This window comes from Hippocampus guttulatus, chromosome 8 (genome assembly GCF_054856545.1).
Source record: "Hippocampus guttulatus isolate MCC_2025c chromosome 8, RoL_Hgut_1.0, whole genome shotgun sequence".
In the NCBI taxonomy this organism is placed as follows: domain Eukaryota; kingdom Metazoa; phylum Chordata; class Actinopteri; order Syngnathiformes; family Syngnathidae; genus Hippocampus; species Hippocampus guttulatus.
Window position 1 is genome coordinate 12,794,140 of NC_141268.1, and position 20,795 is coordinate 12,814,934.

Consider the following 20,795-nt stretch of genomic DNA (forward strand, 5'->3'; position numbering starts at 1 on the left):
CCATCGGGCTCACTGTGCAGAGAAGCAGGGTTCAATTCCGGCTCCGACCTCTTGGTGTGGAGTTTGCATGTTCTCCCCGTGCCCGCGTGGGTTTTTTCCGGGTACTCGCGCTTCCTCCCACATTCCAAAAACACGTGTGGCAGGCTGATTGAACACTCCAAATTGTCCCAAGGTGTGAGTGTGAGCATGGATGGTTGTTCTGTGTGCCCTGCAATTGGCTGACAACCGGTTGAGGGTTGCCCAAAGACGGCTGGAATAGGCTGCAGCACACCCCGCGACCCTTGTGAGGATAAAGCAGATCGGAAAATGGATGGATGGATGAGAGTGGACTTGAAGGTGTACCTAATAAAGTGTCCAGTTTGTTTCATAATTGTGTTTGCTCACCCTAAGATTCATTTTGAAACAACAATTGTGTCTCAGTGCAATGTTTTCACCGTTGTCAGTGTTAAATAAACCCGATTTTTGGAAGTCAATTGTGTTGAGGCGTGAAGAGATAAAGAAAGGCATTTACGAGGGTGACAGTCAATCAACAGCCACACTTGAGGGTATTCCGGTGTCTGCAAGTCTCGACAAATCTTTCAACTGAGAAAAAAAACAAAATCATTTTCTACCTCGGTACTTCTTTCACCGATTCGGCAGAGAGTAGGGAAAGCTGTTAATAACAAATGAGGCCACACCTTCATATAGCAACAATTAAAGATGCTCCACAAGTGCAAGTGGTGCAACAGCCTCGTTTGTCTCCCTAAAGATGAGGCATCAGGTCAGCAGTAATGAAACATCAATTCTTCGTGCTTGGAGAGGCAGTGAGCTTGCCGTAGCCTAAAAAAAATGTATTTGGTTTGATCTGCAGGAAATGAATCGTATCCAATTTTTTAACCCAAGCTCAGAGGCACACTTCACCGTTTAATGCATCCAAACAGCTGAAAGATTAAAGCGGCGTCACTGTCGGATGGGATGCCGTGCTACGTCGCTCACATTGTAATGGCCTTTTATTTATTAATTTATTTTTAAATTTTGTGCCCTGCACAAGCTTTTTAGGCACCGTTTTACACTGTTACAGGGAAAAAATGGAATCATATCCAACACTAGAGTTGCAGGCAAGAATTACACTGAAGATGTCATTTTTCATGACCTGAGTTCAAAGATCTAAAGCTTCCTTTGTACACTGGAGACTTATTTCTTTCAAATATTGTTCACAAATCCATTTAAATACTTTGTTGATGTGTGTGTGTGTGTGTGTGAGTGTGTGTGTGTGTGTGTGTGTGTGTGTGTGTGTGTGTGTGTGTGTGTGTGAGAGAGAGAGAGAGAGAGAGAGAGAGAGAGAGAGAGAGCATCAGTTTGGATCCTTGAACCACTGTACTTCCAAGCAGACCTGCGCTACGGTACAACTTCTTTTCCTTCGTGCTGGATCAGTTTTTCAGCCCTCTTGAAGAGCTTGTCAGGTTTTGCCATCGATTAACAATATTGTACACATTCTGTTGATTAGCGTGATTCATTGGGACTCTCACAAGGGAAAGTGCGTATTGATTTCCATCAAAGACGAATAGTGCACGCTTGGCGACTTCTGACGCGTCGCATGACGCACAACACAATTGGGCTGTCCGATGTGAGTCATTTGAGGAGCATGTCACGGATGTCTCATTATACCCGGAGCAAAGGAGAAAGTGAGGCTTTGGATTGATTTGCCGGTGGCATGTGTCACATGATGCTCTTGCATCTGTTATTATTTTTTATGTGCAACAATAATGCAATGCCATACTTGCCTTGGCGCACCGTGCGCCATTTCATTTCAAGAGGATGAGATGGATGTGGTACCTCTTAATCCTTTTTTTTTTTAAAACATAGAATATCATACATACATACATACATTCATATATATATATATATATATATGTATATACTCGGAGCCAACCCCCCCCCCCCCATATATATATATATATATATATATATATATATATATATATATATATATATATATATATGGGGGGGGTTGGCTCCGAGTTCTTTAAAAAACTGGATCTTCTCTATTGAACTGTTTAATGCGGGGGTGTCAAACTCATTTTACTTGTGGGCCACATTTTAGTTACCGTTACACTAGGAGGGCCGTTTATGACTAAAACCAGATAAAGAAGTCAAGAAAAACTGTTGATTGAGCTATTTTTTAAGTTGCTATCATGAGGGATTTGGTAACAAGAAAATGCTTAGAATATCTCTCTGATTTGTTACATATGAGAATTTATAATTTTGGGAGATATTTTAGAAAGGATCATGGAAGTTGACATGTTTGATCTGCTTTCGCGGGCCACGTCAAATGATGTGGCGGGCCAGATCTTTTTTTGGTTTGGTTTGGTTTGTTTATTGAACATAAAACATATACAGGAATAATTTGACAGAAAATAAGGTAGATAAAATAGTAAAAAGAAAGAAATCAGTCTTCATTCAACGCAGTTATTATGTTCAAGGGAGTAGGAAGAAGTAAAAAACGTATCTAGTCCTACCCCGTTATGTGTTTATATCTAATAAATCATTTTTATATCAATCAGAAAAGAAAAAAGTAATCTGGCCCCCAGGCTTTGAGTTTGACACCTGTGGTTTAATGGATGACAGGAAGATGGAGAGAAAGCCGTGGAGCCCTTTTCCGCCAGATGTGAAAAGAAGGTCTTATCTGTCCGAAATGGTTCCTACTCTTATACTGTCTCTGCTGCCTCTCACTGGGGTCTTTCAATGATCTTTTTTTTGGGGGCGGGGGGAAGCACACAATAGGATCAACCTGAGTGCTTATCTACCTTCATTCGCACAATGAGAAGACTTATCTGGTTGTCTTTATTTACTACAATGCGAGGCGGTGGCAGGAACCTCTTGCTCAGCAGAGAGAGATCCTCCAGCCACTCAATTGAAATGCCAGCCATGGCTTGATGAAGGGCCCCTAAAAGACCACTTGCCACCTCTTGCAGTATGCCTCACTTTGATCCAGCAACAGCGACATCTTCCAAATGACAAGGATTAGACAAAGAGCGTCGTCTTATGTCTCATGTCTGAAGTTGCCAGTGGTGAGTCATTGCCTTGCTTGGTGAGATGAAGCAGTCAAGAGCAGTGCCGGTGACACCCACCCCACTGGCCACAGGCATGCATTAGAAATCAGATTAGCCGTGCAGAAAGACGCGCCACGGTCCATATGTATTCACAGGAAACTGACCGTGATGTTACTGTACCGTACGGTCATGAAACACTATTACCTCCAGTATCTGCTGCAGTCTGTACAGCTCAGTGCAAAACTGCAGGGATCAGTGATTGATTATAAGGTTCACGTATCATATGCATGTCATGTTACAGCTGCTCAGATTGCTGCTGTAATTATGTTCACCGGAGCCTTTTTGAAGATAGTCAGCTAAATCTGTCAATTAGCAGCTCCATGCCTACGCTGCACAATGGCGCATATGCTCCAAAGAAGAGCCAATTAATAGATCTCACATTTGGGTTGAATATACTTTACATTGTCCATGCTGGCGGAAGCAGAAAAATGCATGTCATCAGTATTAGGAGATGGATGTATTGTTCTGTTATGTCTTGAGATACAGGACGTTATTCAGATTTGAAAGGCATTGCCATCCGGTTTGATCTCTTTTTGGGCCAATATTTCATGGCTTGGTAAGCATGGTGTATCAGTGGTCAGCACATCTGCCCCACAGTTCTGAGGTTCTGGGTTCCAAACTGTGCCCTGGCAATCCTATGTGGAAACTGCATTTTATTTCCAACATTTTGGGTGAGTTTTCTTCCACAATCCAAAAATATGCAGGCTAGGTTCATTGAAGATTCCAAATTGCGGATGCACCAATGCCACCTTATTTTTCAGAATTCATCTATTCACATTGGAGTACTTCCCGAACATCTTATAATTGTCATGAAAAATCCATCCATCCATTTTTTTGAACATCTCATCCTCACTAGGGTCGCAGGCATGCGGGAGCAAATCGCACCTGTCTTCAGATGGTAGGCGGGGTACCACCTCAACTGCTCGTTAGCCAATCACAGGACACAAATAGACGAACAACCCTTCACATTCACAAATGGACAACACACCACATTTCATAACAAAGAAATAATATTTTACAGAACTAATTGTTTCTTTTATAGACCCACATTTTTTTTGCAGGAAACAACTTGCTTACTTTGTTATGATGACTAACATTGTTGCCATAAATGTCAATAATTCATATTTTAAAGTTGTCCCAACTTAAAGGACTGTTTTAACTCCCCCGGCCCCCACCTTCCCTATTGTGTTTTTTACATTGTGGATCAATCTTTAATGTCTTCTCCATGTGGCACCTCTAAAATGAAAGAGGAAACGTAGAAGAAGAAACTTGAACGGAACAGAATGATATTACTTAGTCAATCCCACAGTCACAATGCTGCATTAAAAAATGTTTTAGTTGATACCGCAGTGGCTTTAAGATGCAGATTGAGTTGTGGGGTGCGAATGAAGCATTCAGGTCACGTACATCCCATGTACAGCGAACGCTGTTGAGCAAACAGAACAAAGGGATTAAACATTGTGTACACTCAACGCGGTCTGCTTCCATGCAGAGAGCAGCAGTGGAGCTCATCTTCCTCCTTGCACAACTAGTGACCTACTTTAACCACTCCAGACGCTATAACGTACTATAGAACCCTCAACCATGGACCACATTTTCTCCTTTTCGGCATATGTTGCCTGCTTGTGCCACCCACCTCCATGGATTACAGAGTATACACAATGTGGATCTTTCTTTTCACTCAAGTGGTAAAACAAATGTATCTCTCGCGTAGACTCTGTCAAAGAAAAACACAAAGGGTTGTACCCGACAACATCCCATACTGACTCATGTAAATATGCTCAATCTGGACAATACAGAAATGTTGGGTTTGATAGAGAATATTGTGAACTGTACTATTCCTACTAGTACTGATATCAACGCTTTCTTGTTTTGACGGTGAATCATTTGCATTTCTATAGACAGGTCAGGGCTTCATCAATCCAGTCATGCAGCAGAATGAGTCATGTAGCGTTGGGCCCCACGTAATCATTGCTGTGCCTTGTGATCACATTATCACAGCTAAAATGGACCTTCACTCATCCCAAACAAACTCGGTCAGCAGGAGATGGAGTATTGATGACGAACATGAGCACTTTTTTTTTTCCTGAATGTACACCTGTATGAGTTCCAGAAATATGGAGGGGGAAAGCGTCTGCTATTTATCACTATCCATCCAGCTGTCCATTTTCATCTCGGCTTCTCCTGTTCAGCATCGCTGTGGGGGGGTTGGTGACTATTCCAGTTGACTTGAGGCAACAGGCAAACTACACCCTGGGGAGACCGCCTGTCAATCACGTGGTTGACAGGCGCACTGTACGGCAATTGATCCTATGCAGTCGGCTTTAGGTGTGATCAATACACTAGTAATGACACTGTTAATCATCATGCATAGGAATCATCCGCATACAGGAAAAAGCCTGTTTTGTATATACTATATAATATATATCGTAGTTTTGAATTAAATATTTTTGTTTGTAAACATAAAATATTTGCACACTTTTAAGGAATTAACATAAAAGATTTACTTACTGGACATAAAAATCTTCCAATTTCAATGAACATTTTGAAACCTATGAGCAGGGAGAACTACTGAAACTATAATGCGAATGATTTTTGTGAAATGTTTCAGAGCAGGGCAGCCCAGTGGTCCAGTGGTTATCACGTCGACCTCACTCCCTGTGCCTGCGTGGGTTTTCTCCGGGTACTCCGGTTTCCTCCCACATTCCAAAAACATGCATGGCAGGCTGATTGAACATCATAAATTGTCCCTTGGTGTGAGTGTGAGTGCGGATCGTTGTTTGTTTCTGTGTGCCCTGTGATTGGCTGGCAACCGGTTCAGGGTGTTCCCTGCCTACTGCCCGAAGACAGCTGGGATAGGCTCCAGCATGCCCTTGTGAGGATAAAGCGGTAAATTCAGATTAACATAAACGTTTTGGTCCTATAGGTAAAGCTTACGTTCAAAGAAAGGCAAATGAACTGTGAATTAATACGAAACACTGACTTGTAGTCATTTATGCGTTCATGATGACAACTTTGTCAAAACTATACCAAACCAAAGTGCGGAGTAAGCATGACAGTAAATATAAATCAGATTAAAACAATTATGCAAACAAAACTGGGGTCATCACTTCACATTTTTGTGGTTCATTTTCCATGAAACAATGATTTGTAAACACGTGGATTGCACTTGCACTTTCGTCCTCCTCTGCTTCTTCTTCTTCCCTCTTGGTTCATTAGCAAATTACAGCTGTTTGCATACCGCCACCTACTGTACAGGAAGCACAAGGCGCTTCCATATCTAGTTAATGGAATCAATCCACACACACACACACACACGAGACAATCGGGTTGTGTTTCTGCCATTTGTCAGCAAAACGGGCTTACATCCGGATTGATGAAATGGCCACCTCTGAAAGTTTTAGTAGCAGCAATAAAAGGCTTGGATTTGTATCTGCGCTACATGCCTGGCAAAAGATTATACGATGTTTACGGTAACACCGTAATTCCTTTAGTTTGACTCCTTTCAATGTTGACCCGGTCTTTATCAAATTGCATTCAAAACTGGTGGAGAGCCAACCCTGCTGTTAGGAAATAAATCCAACAGACACAAAGATATGTTTACTCCATAAAACAAATCAATTCAGCCTGTGTCCGTCAGCAAACACACGGCTTGTTTTGTATTCTGATTTGTTTCATCGACGCCCACTGGAGGTTAACATTTTAAATGGCTGTAAAAGCTCGTTGGTGGCGAGCTGCCGTGACACCATCGTGTTGGGGGGGCAGTGGGCCAGGATTAGATGAATTGTGTCACAGCCATTTGCAGCTGCAAATTGACAGTTGCCGAATGCAGGGATGTGAAGGTAGTGCGGTGTTGTGCCAAAAGGCGATCAATTTATGATGCTGTGACAGCGCACGTCTGCCGTCTTTCACGTGTTAGGTGAAGAGGATTGTGGCGAAGCTGGAGATGTGGTGCCCACTGTCAGTGCTTCAGTATGGATTTTTTAATAGCAGCGGGATACGCTCAGATGGTCCTCTATAATAAACCTTATTTATTATTAATCAGTAGAGGGTGAGCTTTAAAATGAATCTTGCACCGACAGTCTGTTCAACCTCTCCCAAAAGAGAAGCGTTTGCTTTTCTAGCTGTAAACTCACATTGGTGAGGAGTTTAAAAGTTTGAATGTCATTTCTTTTTCATGTTTTTTTCTCCTACACCAAAGATCTCATATGTCGTACACAAACCTTTTTAGCGAATTATAAGTCGCTAAGATTTGGAAATTTGCTGCAAAAACATTGTTAAAAAAATGTACACAAACGTTAAAGAACATTCATGTGTACCAACAAGAAAAAAACCTGTTTATCTTAATGCTAACAAACCAGTATAGGCTAATAAACTGCATCGGTGTCATGGTATTAGAACCCTTAAAGCAACGGATATTTGCACACTAATGGTGGGGCAACACATGCAAACATAGAGTACAATACTCACAAGTATATATTCTTTATCCTCTGTGAAGAATGACTCATGTAACTGCAGCTTACTGAGCAATTGTGAACATCTCCTTCATGTATCTCAGCATGTCTGTATTATACTGCCCACAAGTGGCAGAGGTGCCCGCACCAGAAAGAGCAGCGTGCATGCAGCAAACATGCATGCAGCAAGGTTGCAAAATTTTTTGGAACACGCCTCCGAAAGAAACGAGTCATTTTTCTTTTTATGCATGAATGTTACTCAAGGCAAAATGTGCTTAGGTAAGTTTGGTGTGGAAGAACATTGACTGGCCCTGACCCGTACCCCATCAAAAGCCTTGAACATCAACCTCCGATTTTTGATTTCTGTTCCGGCATCCAACTTTTGCCATCAAAATAACAACAAAACACTGTAGTTGGATAACCTTAGATTATTCTTCCCTATCCCGCCAAAAAGCCATAGGGCAGCTACACAATGTGACGTCTTAAGAAATAAAACGGAGAGTGAGAATTTTGGGTGGTTGTGTCATTGCCGTCCGTCCTCATCTTACACAGCTCAAGTTACTACTCCTAAGCCGTGAGGACCGAGAAAGCAAAAAGAAACCACAGAATGATTCTGGCACAGGCTGAAATACTGCTTTTATTTATTGAGGTTATGCGAGAACTGCAAACTGCACTCTACTGATCCATCCTTGCTGCGGTGCAGACAGCATGCATCCATTAGGTCTCACTGCGGATTTATCAGTAATAACACAGCCGAACGTGCTGATCATCTGAGGCCGTTTGATGTTCTCTGCTGACGCCACCGTGTAAATATTTGACCTTCGTTTGATGAAAGTTTGAAAAGTAATTAGGCTTCTGCAACATGTTTAATAACTTGCTCAAAATTGACACCCAAATGTTTGTTTGGAGTGTATTTCTAGGTAATGACAAATATAATATATGACCCACAACATAGATTTAATAATTTTGTACTTTGTTTTGGGAGAAGCAAATTCTTCTGGCCACTGCAGCTTTTTAAAATGTTTTATACTGTATAATATAAAAGGTGCTGGTGAGAAATAATTGAGAGAATGTGGATACTTGTGAGGCTCTTGGCCTCAATTCAATGATAGCACTCATTCATTTCGGCGACCGAGACTCTCCACGCTTTGCTTTTTAGCAACTGGAACATACAAAATTATAAATATAGTTACCCACTGTATTATATTGCAGGCTAGATCTTGCTTCATACCCCAAAATATCATTTTTGTCGTTTCCTTCCTTTAGATTCATCTTGCTAAATAACATGTGCTGAGTCGGACATGCAGCATGTAATGCGGTGATCCAGATGTGCTAATTTACTTAGCCTCGTAAACATGCTCTATTTACTTTACATTAGCATGCTGGGGTTTGCATTCCAGGAATGGAAGAATCTCTTTCTGAATTTTCTGGACTCCCGTTTCCATGCTAGTGTTGGATTGAGCAGTAGGATGCTGCTCCACCAACTCGTTCACTTGTCAAATACCGCAGTGTGTTTTTTCTCCAATGCAGTAAAAACACAACAAAACAAGCATTTCTACATAGTCCACCGAGTTTCCAACATTCTATGAATCTACTAATTGATTCTACCTGTTTCTACTTAGACGTTGCTGTATCAACTAGTATGTGTCTGTCAGTACGTGTGTGCATGTTTCCATGTTTGAAATTGAATGTGAAACAAGCCCTCATGCTCTGCTGAATCTAATTCATGTTGGTTAATCTTCTCACCTCAAGCTAATTTTTGTAGTCCTCTTTTGGTGCAACAATATGAAAAGCTGGAGTTTCCTCCCTGAAGCTGCAGAGCAATGGTGGTCCCCCTTTCTTCAAAACTATCTTGAGCATGAAGAACAAGGCTGCACTCATCTTTCTCACCAGTGTTCACATGCTTACCTCCCGTTGGGCCTGAAATATTAATGGCCGTGTTTTATTCTGGAATCGGGAAAGTGACCTTCATGCAAGTGTGTCCACAGAGAGATTCTGTGTTCATTTCAACACTAGAATTTGGGCGTGAGTACTAGGAAAGAAGTCATAGAGCAAGCCAAATCTTTGAACTGTTTTATTGAACTATTTTTATCATCTTGTCAGTGAATCTGCTGAATGGAGGCAGACAGTGTAGACTTTTAAGCCTTGTCATTAAAAAAAAAAAGCAAAAAAAACATTTTTAGCTAATAAGATATCCTGTATTTGTCCCACACTGGGGAAATTTACAATTATACGTAGTAATTATACGTAGCTAAGATTTGGAAATGGAAAAAAGGGAAATGCACTGCAAAAGCATTGTTAAAAAAACATCAAAATAAACATAAAGAACATTCTGTACCAACAGGAAAACCCTGTTTATCTTAAGGCTAACTAAGTGCATCGGTGTCGTGGGATTAGAACCCTTGAAGCAATGGACATTTGAACACTAATGGCGGAGCAACACATGTAAACATAGATTACAATACTCACAGACATACAGTATATATTCTTTATCCTCTGCGAAGAACCACCAATAAAACTGCAGCTTACTGAGCAATTGTGAACATCTCCTTCATGTTGTTGTTTTTTTGTTGTTTTTGTGTTTGTTTTGTCACTTTGTGTTTGTTGTTATGTCGTGTGGACCTGATGTGGACTTTTTTCAGCATTTTTTGGCCACGACATTCATCAAGGAGGAGACTCTGTGCTCGGTGGTTGCGCCTTCTCGGCAGCATGGGTATACCAGCACTGTTTTTGACTGGGAGGAATGTCGGCGCCATTTGACTGTCGTTGCTGGACAGTCCCGCGGCGCTTGTGTCTTGCGCCTGTAATGGGCAGCATTTTTCACAACCTCGCTTTGTTCAGCGGAGAGATCGGTGCTGTTGAACGGTCTGCGGCTGGATGGATGTAAGTCTTGAGGAGCCGACGATGAGAAGAAAGGAGCGTTAGCGCGGAGCGCCGATGCGGATTTGGAAATGGGAGTCGCGGCTTGGAGTTTGAAGCGGATTACGTGGGACAGGAGAAGTGAACTCATCTCTTTTCGTCAATGGACGCTACAGCTTTGTTGTTTGCTTTCAAAACTTAGCTTGTAGCAGACGTGTGCACATTTTCAGCATGACGTCTCTGACCCACTGGTGAAAGGACACTTTGATCTTCTCCTCTTTCATCTGTAACTGCTTCAGACAACAAAGTGTATGCAGAATAGTGGTGAAGATTGCACGACTGTCTGTGTCCTATGCGTTGTGTTGTGTTATTTTTGTTATTTTGACTTCAAAATGGCGCCGCGAGAGTGGCTGCCTTTCCAGCAGCTCCTATATTTTGTTGTTCTACTTCTTCCTTTCATAACTTTGCTGCTGTGAATTGGGAATTTCTCCATTGCGAGACTAATAAAGGTTTTCGTATGTAGCTCTGTATGTCTGTATTACACTGCTCATAAGTGGCAGAGGTTCCCGCACCCGAAAGAGCAGTACAATGTCCAGTAAATTGAAGTAAAACGTTTTGGAAGTACAACACCATATAACTTTTTTTTATTCTTAAAAACATTACAAATACTTTTGTTGGGTTTTTCAAGAGACTGGAAGGAATTAATGGCATTTCCATTCATTCAAGGAAAGAGGATGTTTTAAGTTACGAGCGTAGTCACGGCACTAATTAAATTCATCTCAATACACTGCTGTGTTTATATTTATGAACTTCAGATTTCTATTTTCCTTGTTAATGTCCTGGAAATTTTTTTTTTAAATTTTTTTTTGCTCCAATACTCTCCCTACTCTTTCAGGAAAGACTGACAAAGAATTAACCAAATGAGTTGGTCTTTCCGGCAGTCTAACGGGCAGACACTGAAGGCAGCTGATCGGACAGAATAAGCCACCCCAGGCTTTACGTTGACACCCGTGCTGCTGCTACTGCAGCTTGGCACGCCACATTGTGTCACTTAGAGGGAGGGGGAAAAAAAATGGCGTGACCATGATGAGTGTCGACAATGCAAAGGGAGCTAGTGCTGCTTCTCCTGTTTGTTCAGGCGTCGTCACTCTGGCCTTACGTTTGTTGGCGTCTGGGTCAAGATGGCGTGACAGGGGCAGTGCATGGTGGCGCGCTCCTGACAGTGCTGGGCATGTGCCCACAAGAATTCAGATCAAATATGTCTGCCTCTAATTTCGACGTGGGCTGAATAATTAATTGAAATCAATTCAATGTAGTAATGTAGTAGAATGTCATTTGCAAATAGCAAAGACTGCAATTTAAAAAAAAGGTGATAACTACTACTACTACTACTCCCACTCCCACTACTACTTAACCATCATAATGATAATATATGCACAAGTACAACATCATGTACACATACACTTAAACTTAAATGTTAAATCAAACCAATGGATGTTTTTTTTTTTGCATGGAATTATGTATATGGTGATGAGTTAGTTAATAAACCACAGTAAACCCTTCCAATCTGCAGGATTAGAGACGAAGCCTTACCGTGCATAGCAAGTAGTTGATGCCACCTCCAAATTTTTTTTATAATTGCTTTAAAATGTATGAAGCTCCTTTAAAGTGAAAATGAAAAAAAAAATCTTGTAAACTTGACACACCACACAGAAGAGTCCCTGACAATTTAAAATATTAACAAAATCCCAATTATAATAAAGTATCCAAAATGAGGCTTCAAAATCCCGAAAAAACAAGCCAATCTCTCTGCGCTCAGATGCTATGAGCGTGTCCGCTTTTGACCACACCCCTTTCACCCGTGGTATGACAACGGGGAACTGGAAAGTGTTTTTGCCAACCTGAAGCCCTGGTCCACTTCCTGGCTGTTGCTCTTCTGTCTTTCTCACCGTGAGATGGGCACACTCGTGGTCGACAACGAGGCGTTCTAAAGCGGCCAAATCCACACAATAGCTTTCAAGTCAGACTTAAAAAACAAAAACAAACATTGTCTCCCTTCCTCGCTTTTCTGTCTTTCTGACGACTGCACACTCAAGGCTGACAATGAGGCACTCTAAAGAGGTCAGGCTCTTGGACTACCCTCAAGGAAAAGTATTGCACATCACAATTGTGCCAGATAACTGCTGATGCGAACGAAGGCACTCAAGTTCCTACATAGTGGGTTAAGGGGCAACTCATACCAGATTTCAATGCTTCATTTTTTTTGCCACGTCGCAAAAATCAGGTCAACTAAAACGGTGCTACGTATATCGCTCTACAATTCAGTACATACTGTAGTCAAAGCAGTCTCTGCGTTAGATGGCATTCTGTCTTACATCTGTCACATAGTAGTGGCCTCCTTTCTTTTGTGGAGCCACACGAATAATTTTTAGGGATTGTTTTAGAAACAATCTTCATTCAGAACGATATTCAACACATGACACTTTTGTTTTTGCTCCACTTTCTCGTGAGATATTTCTATATACACACGTTTTTTTTTCTGGAACAACTGCCACAAACTCTTCCCCACAAAGTTTGAAGCATCACTCACTGTTGTACATGTTCATTGTCGTACACTACATGTCCTAACGTTTCACCGTGTCTCCCTTGGCTCCACCTGCTCCACACTAAAATAGTCTATTTTTACCACAGTCCTGTAAACAAAAACCTTGCCTCCAGTGATGCGGTGAGCCTAAAAACATCCCTCTTCCCTCTCGTGAGAAGCAAACACACACTCGTATATGGGCTCTCCATGCGTCTCACAAAGAACAACATCAAGAGAGCCGACGACCCAGAGGAGCTCCTGTGATGTCACTGACAGTTCAATGCTCGGCTTGCTTGTTTTCTTGGAGACAGTTTGAACTCTAATCCAACTTTGTTCTTCTCACAAAGATGTTTGAGGGTTTTTTTTCTTCTTTTTTTTATAAACTCGAATCTTTGATTTTCCAACAGGTGCTGGGGAGTCTGGGAAAAGCACCATCGTAAAGCAGATGAAGTACGTATGATGACAACGTTCTCGTTTTCTCTGTCGTCCATGCATATCGTACATAGATAATTTTGTATTGTTAATATGAATGCATCATGGCTTTGTTGATTTTTGGGAAGTATTCATATGAACATTTTCATTGCAGACTGTATCTCGGATCATTTCATGCAAATGAACTGAAACACCCTCTTTGGCATGAAATCAACACTTTTGAATCATAGTTCGACCAAAGGACTTTAATTGAACCCTAAATGTTTCCAAAGATAAACAAAATACCGGTAATAAAATGTGGCATGTATAGGCTGGAAATTCTAAATTTGCATTGCATCGGGTTCTTTTGTCCAAGAATATAACGCGTTAGCTAATGTGGCTACTTTTTGACTTGATTTTTTTTTGGTTTTGCTGTTTTTCTGCTTTCTACCGTTTTTGTCACTCGTTTATTGTGTTATTGTTTGTTGTCCATGTACAGCACTTTGGTTGTTTTAAAGTGCTCTCGAAATACAGTTGAGTTGAGGATGTCTCCAGATATTGCTGCGTTCATCTTGCCCTCAATCATCCCCACAGCATGTTGCTGCCCCCGCCATGCTGACACTGTCGTAATGTTATGGGTCAGATGATGCCTGGCATTCGCGCCAAATTCAAAAACATTTTTTTCGGTTTGTCATTATAGGGTGTCGAATTTTGAGTTAAAAAAAATGAATGTGTTCTATTTTTGAATGAGGCTGTAAGATTGTTTATTTTGAATTGGTTTGCGATCCTTTTTTTTCACAAACAACAAACAAATTGTTCAATACCAATGAAGACGAAATGTAACAAACAGACCACAAAGAGTTGTGTACTCACTACGATGTTCCTCAGACCATTCTGACATCCTCACTAAGTAGTAGCTCAATATTTGCAGTAACCATGCAATGTTTTGATAACAGAAATCTGCTCTTGCGTCCTGGGTGGCTTCCATGGGTTGGTGTGGCCTCTGTTGGCTGTACTTGCCTCTTACGACTCAAAGTACAAGAACAGCAGGACGGTGTTGTGCCAGTTCACCGATTCGAATACACGTAGGATCCTAAATGACTTAATTATTCACATTCCTCCAAGCTAGCCAGGCATCGGATCCATTTTTTATGAGCTCCGAGCAAAAACAGTCTGTCACTTTTTTTTTTTTGAAGCATGATTTTTAGCACAAACATATACGCACACACACACACACACACGCACGCACAGACACACACACACACACACATATACACACATGCACATCTGTGTCAGATTACTAGAAACAAACATGAATTGATTATATAACGCCACACACGGAGGACAGATCCTCCTGACGCCGCTGAGGAAAACGATCCTTTTTCTAAATGTGTCTGCTAAATGACTGCAGTTGTTAGGCAGCAAGCACTTTTCGCTTGAGAGTTAATAGGATTACGATCTCGTGCGTTCTCCCTCTACGGGTTGATTCATTAGTTTGAAAGATTCCATTTTAGCATTAGATAGTCAGATTCCTCTTTCAGGTGTACAGAAATGGCATCGATGAAATCAGGCTCGGGGGAAGGCGGGATCGACAATGGTGCTGAACACGCAGCACGTTCACGTGCTGAATGACGCTCGGTATACATGGGAGCGGATATGCACATCCAACGGCCACAATATTAGGTACACCTAGAGAATTTGTTTTGCGTTTATAAAGATACTCTGGAGCTATTATTTAAGGCATTCATATTGTATTCACGCTTAAGCCTTTCAGGGACAGCGGTTACTACAAGTGGACAGTGTATCGTGTTTTCAGGTTACAGCAGGGGTGTCAAACATACGGCCCGCGGCCCCCAAGGACGTTCGATCAGGCCCGCAGGATAATTTAAAAGTGAAAAAATGCATAAAAGACACGGAATGAATATTTTGAATAAGGTGCAATTCATGGAGTATCCGCTAGGGAAAACACTGTTTTGATCAGAGTAGAAGCCAACATTGTTTTGATCAGAGAAGACATCCGCAGTCTCAGTCTGTCACCCTGACAGACCCAACACAGCAGACGCTATCAAGGACATGTGAATACTTTATTCTTTACACATTTAGAGCAGAGTATGGTATCATTTTCATGGTCCGGCCCACTTGACATCTACCGAGGCCGTATGTGGCCCACAATGTGAAATGAATTTTGACCCCTCTGGGTTACAGGGTGCATGAAAAGGTTAATGTGCATTGTACGTGTTAAAGTTGGCTCCCGTTTCAGTTGAACTATATCTTGATATAAATGCAGCTCTGTCATGTTTTGAGTTCATTGCTTCGTGGTCCAGAAAATAATAGAGTACAGGCAATGCGATAACGTTAAGATAAGATAAGATAAGAAAACCTTTATTAGTCTCGCAATGGAGAAATTCCCAATTCACAGCAGCAAAGTTATGAAAGGAAGAAGTAGAACAACAAAATATAGGAGCTGCTGGAAAGGCAGCCACTCTCGCGGCGCCATTTTGAAGTCAAAATAACAAAAATAACACAACACAACGCATAGGACACAGACAGTCGTGCAATCTTCACCACTATTCTGCATACACTTTGTTGTCTGAAGCAGTTACAGATGAAAGAGGAGAAGATCAAAGTGTCCTTTCACCAGTGGGTCAGAGACGTCATGCTGAAAATGTGCACACGTCTGCTACAAGCTAAGTTTTGAAAGCAAACAACAAAGCTGTAGCGTCCATTGACGAAAAGAGATGAGTTCACTTCTCCTGTCCCACGTAATCCGCTTCAAACTCCAAGCCGCGACTCCCATTTCCAAATCCGCATCGGCGCTCCGCGCTAACGCTCCTTTCTTCTCATCGTCGGCTCCTCAAGACTTACATCCATCCAGCCGCAGACCGTTCAACAGCACCGATCTCTCCGCTGAACAAAGCGAGGCTGTGAAAAATGCTGCCCATTACAGGCGCAAGACACAAGCGCCGCGGGACTTTCCAGCAACGACAGTCAAATGGCGCCGACATTCCTCCCAGTCAAAAACAGTGCTGGTATACCCATGCTGCCGAGAAGGCGCAACCACCGAGCACCGAGTCTCCTCCTTGATGAATGTTGTGGCCAAAAAATGCTGAAAAAAGTCCACATCAGGTCCACACGACGTAACAACAAACACAAAGTGACAAAACAAACACAAAAAAAAAAAAAGCAAGGCTCATGAGAGCACTTGTAGCACTCTGCCTACTCGGGCGCCATCTTGACTTAAAGGACATCATGCATAAATTTCACTCATGTTGCTTGTGTCAGGCACAGATTAGTGGCTTAAATCGAAAGCTACATGCATTCATGCTTTTTTTTTTTTTTTTTTGTGACTGTTTTTGGACTTGAAAATTCCTCTCTGTTGTAACGTTAAATACTAAAGCATTGTAAATTACAAGCAAATGTTCCGCCTGTAATTCTGATCTTTGGTGCTGTAAGCTTTAAGGCAGGGAGATCCAAAGTCGGTTCTCGCGTGTCACTACCCTGTCTGTTTTATTCATTGTTCTTTTTTTTTCCTTTTCGTTGGCAATCAGAATTTTCTTTCTCGTCCTCACAAAAGCCATATCGCTCGAGCCCTTGTGATAATACAATTAGATGGTCCATCCATTTTGAAATTATCATCTCCATAGGATTATCCACGAAGACGGCTACTCGGAAGACGAGTGTAAGCAATACCGAGCTGTGGTTTACAGTAACACCATACAGTCCATCATGGCCATCGTTAAAGCCATGGTCAGCCTCAAGATAGACTACAGCAACCCTGGCAGAGTGGTAAGATCCCACCCACAAACATACATTTTTAACAACGTAAACTTTCTCTGCATATTGTGATACACTGTTCCACTGACCAGATTTTCCTCATATGTCCTAATAGACGGCATTTCTTGCTTTGTTGCTTGTCTTGAGGCAACCCCTAACGTCATCTTTCCATCATTAAAAAAAAAAAAAAGCCTAGTAACTTTAATGATCTCAGTTCATAGACGCTATCAGTTGAAGCTGAGAACCAAAACAGCAGCACCAAAGTGCTTGTATCGAATATCGCCAGTTTGTCCATCTTTACCATCCTCAAGTAACTTCCTTCATCACCCTCAAGACGCACACGTTCCAAAGTCACGAAAGACCTGATGAGTTGCAAATGTCTTCTGTGTGTTACTGAACAGGAATTAAAAACTGTCTAACCTCATTGCTGATGCAATTTTCAAAACAACGTTGAGGTATGGCAAATGTCTTTCATGTCGTTGTGTTCTTCAAGTTGCATGATCGAGATCAATTAGCTTGAAAAAGATTGACAGCTTTGAACTACAACAAGTTATTTTCTGTCAGAATCATTCGTGGGTTGAACTGATTGAATATCTGTAGTGGTCAAAAGATGTATAATACGCAACGTATTTTACCAATGGTGAGGAGCTCTGTGACTAACTACCTCCCTTTTTCAATTTGTTTCTAATCTGACAGGGAAGGGTGTCGCCAATGGGAAAAGAAAGCCTCTCACATGAGAAAGTTTTGCAGTTTCTTCCACTGGCTTCACGAAGCATTTTTGTTTTTTATTTTTATTATTTTTCAAAACTGCTGGCTGGCAATTTGTTTAGCAGAGCGTACTGTATTTGATTGCCCAGGTGCTTTCTCAGCATCCATAATGATGACATTGTAATGAGCTCCTTAGAATTCGGGTGGCCGATAATATTCTATTTTTTTAACGACTCTCATGAATCTTTTCACTTAGGCCACTTTCTTATAGGTCTAGTTTTACATAACACACAAGCATTTTGCATACCACAGGAAAAGTTGATTATTGTGGGAGTGGTGGTATACCGATTGCAATGCATCAAGCATTCTATTATTTTCAGAACCGTATCGGCGCCACATGTAAATGCCGAGAAACGATTCCTGTGTGAAAGAGTGCCAAATGCGTTCAGGAAAAAAATTTCATTCTCAGACCTCCTCTGAGACTGTTTGAAAGCCCATCTCCCGCTTTGAACGTTCAAGAAGTTTTTTTTTTTCGCGGCAACGTATCGCATCAATTTGTACTATCTTAATGATTTTGTGTTTGTGTGACTTTGGACTCGGGCTTCAAACGGACAGCTTAATTAGCCGTGGCATAATTATCATACACTCACTGCAAGCTCACAAGTCCAACTAATTATTAGTGAAACGAAGACGTGGAAATGCGTAAAAAAAAAAAAAAAAAAAAGCGCCGTTATCAACATCAATACCTCAGCCTTTCGCGTTGTGCGGTGGCCTTTGAAGGTCCCTCGGGTCTCGCTTCAAGCCGTTAAAAGGATCGTGCATGCACATGCATTCTGTAGACTTGAAAGCAAAATGGACCAACTGCACCACTGAAACTTACTCTATCCTGCATGTGGGTATGCTGTTATGCATGATCAATTGCAAACGTGTACAAGGGAACCCATTTCAGTCTTGCATGTCAAAGGGGAGCGAAAACTGGCATGTATGTGAACTATGTCTGGCAAATGGAGATACGATGAGGTACTAACAGGTTGTATATCAAGAAAATCTCTGAATGAAACCATATACTGTATTATTAGTAGTAGTCACAGGAGTTGTCAGGGGTGTCGCACCAATAATGGGGGATGTGGGTGTCTCACCCCCCTCCCCACCGACTTTTTGGACACCCCTACTCCAGATGCCGCAGTATTATATACTCCAGACTGTCCAGCCTGTGCTGCAGTGGTCTGTTTTTTTTCCCCACTATGTCCACCAGAGAATGCTGTAGTGAAGAAAAGAACACGGTAGAAATTTAATTTTTCTCATAATCCCAAGTAGGGTTTTTGGAGATCCACTTTAGTTTGGTAGTCCAATTTTGAGAATTGTTAAATTGAATATTGTCCAAGGGCGGCACGATGGGCGACTGGTTAGCATGTCTGCATTACAGTGGAGAGGTTGGGGGTTTGATTCCAAGCTCTCCTGTGTTGAGTTAGCCTGTTCTCCCTGTGCCTGTGTGGGTTTTCTCCGGGTACCCCGGTTTCCTCCCACATTCCAAAAACACGCATGGTAAATGAACTGAACTCTCTATCCTGTCCCTAGGTGCGATTGCTAGTGAATGGTTGTTGGTCGAGAGCAGGGGTGTCCAAAGTTAGTCCTCAAGTGCCACTGTCCTGCCTGTTTTCCAGCTCTCCCAGGAGCAACACACCTGATTCAAATAATCAGAATCATTCTCATGCTGCTTCAGAGCTGGCTGATGAGTTGCTCGTCTGAATCAGGTGTGTTGCAGACGGCTGCAATAGGCTCCAGCACTCCCACGACCTTCGTGAGGAAAAGCGGATTAGAAAATGGATGGATGGATAGATTGAAGAATATCGTCGTCCATGTTTAGCTGCTCGCTGCCTCACTCTCGTCTCGCATCTGTCAAATTCAACAATATTGACAAGGAAATGTACTGGATACAAAACACATATCGATAGAAAGGCAGACAAGCGAACTAGAATTGAAAATCATTTTATTACCTTAGGCGGCCCGGTAGTCCAGTGGTTAGCACGTCGACTTCACAGTGCAGAGGTACCGGGTTCAATTCCAGCTCCGGCCTCCCTGTGTGGAGTTTGCATGTTCTCCCCGGGCCTGCGTGGGTTTCCTCCGGGTACTCCGGTTTCCTCCCACATTCCAAAAAAAACATGCATGGCAGGCTAAATTGTCCCTAGGTGTGAATGTGAGCGTGGATGGTTGTTCGTCTCTGTGTGCCCTGCGATTGGCTGGCAACTGATTCAGGGTGTCTCCCGCCTACTGCCCGAAGACAGCTGGGATAGGCTCCAGCACCCCCCGCGACCCTAGTGAGGATCAAGCGGTTCGGAAAATGGATGGATGGATGGATTTATTACCTTACAGTATATTCTTTATGATGCAAGTTAGACTCTTGCCGCGCCTGACCGCACGGCACTGACGCTAGGAATGATCGCTTTTCTGCGTCATGCCAGCCGTTGTGAATAGATGAATGTTCATATCATGCTAGGGCATGCCAGAGATGAGGAAATTCACCTCCGTAGGAAAGAGGTCAGTCACAAAGCAATCCATAAAAATGCACATGAGGTTAACTAAATACTCCAAATTGTCCGTGGGTGTGAATATGGTTGTTTGTCCTAACGTCAGCTCGGAAAGCCTCAACCTCTTGTGCGACCCTTGTTAGAACGAGCGCAATAGAAATTGAATAGATGGATAGATTTTGCATTACAGTATGTCCTGAATATCAGCCTAAGTATGAAAAGTTATCGTTGGCCTGATTCAAAGAAGTATGACCTAACATATTCACGCTTGCTATCTGAAGTGGAATAACGAGATGGTAAATAAGGAAGCGCGGCTGTAATGGCATGAATTCAAAAGTCATATTGCATATGAATGAATGAACCTATTTATGTGCAAATGGCACAA

At 42.0% G+C, this 20,795-nt stretch overlaps 1 protein-coding gene across 1 annotated transcript in view; it reads left to right on the top strand.

Moving 5' to 3' along the window:
- The window catches only part of LOC147201215 (guanine nucleotide-binding protein G(i) subunit alpha-2), a 37,531-nt gene that overhangs the window by 6,845 nt on the left and 9,891 nt on the right, over positions 1-20,795 (top strand). Inside the window, exons 3-4 of the mRNA XM_086118643.1 lie at positions 13,397-13,439; positions 17,045-17,186. Of these exons, the coding sequence (XP_085974769.1) occupies positions 13,397-13,439; positions 17,045-17,186 (185 nt within the window). The remainder of the gene's footprint in view (positions 1-13,396; positions 13,440-17,044; positions 17,187-20,795) is intronic.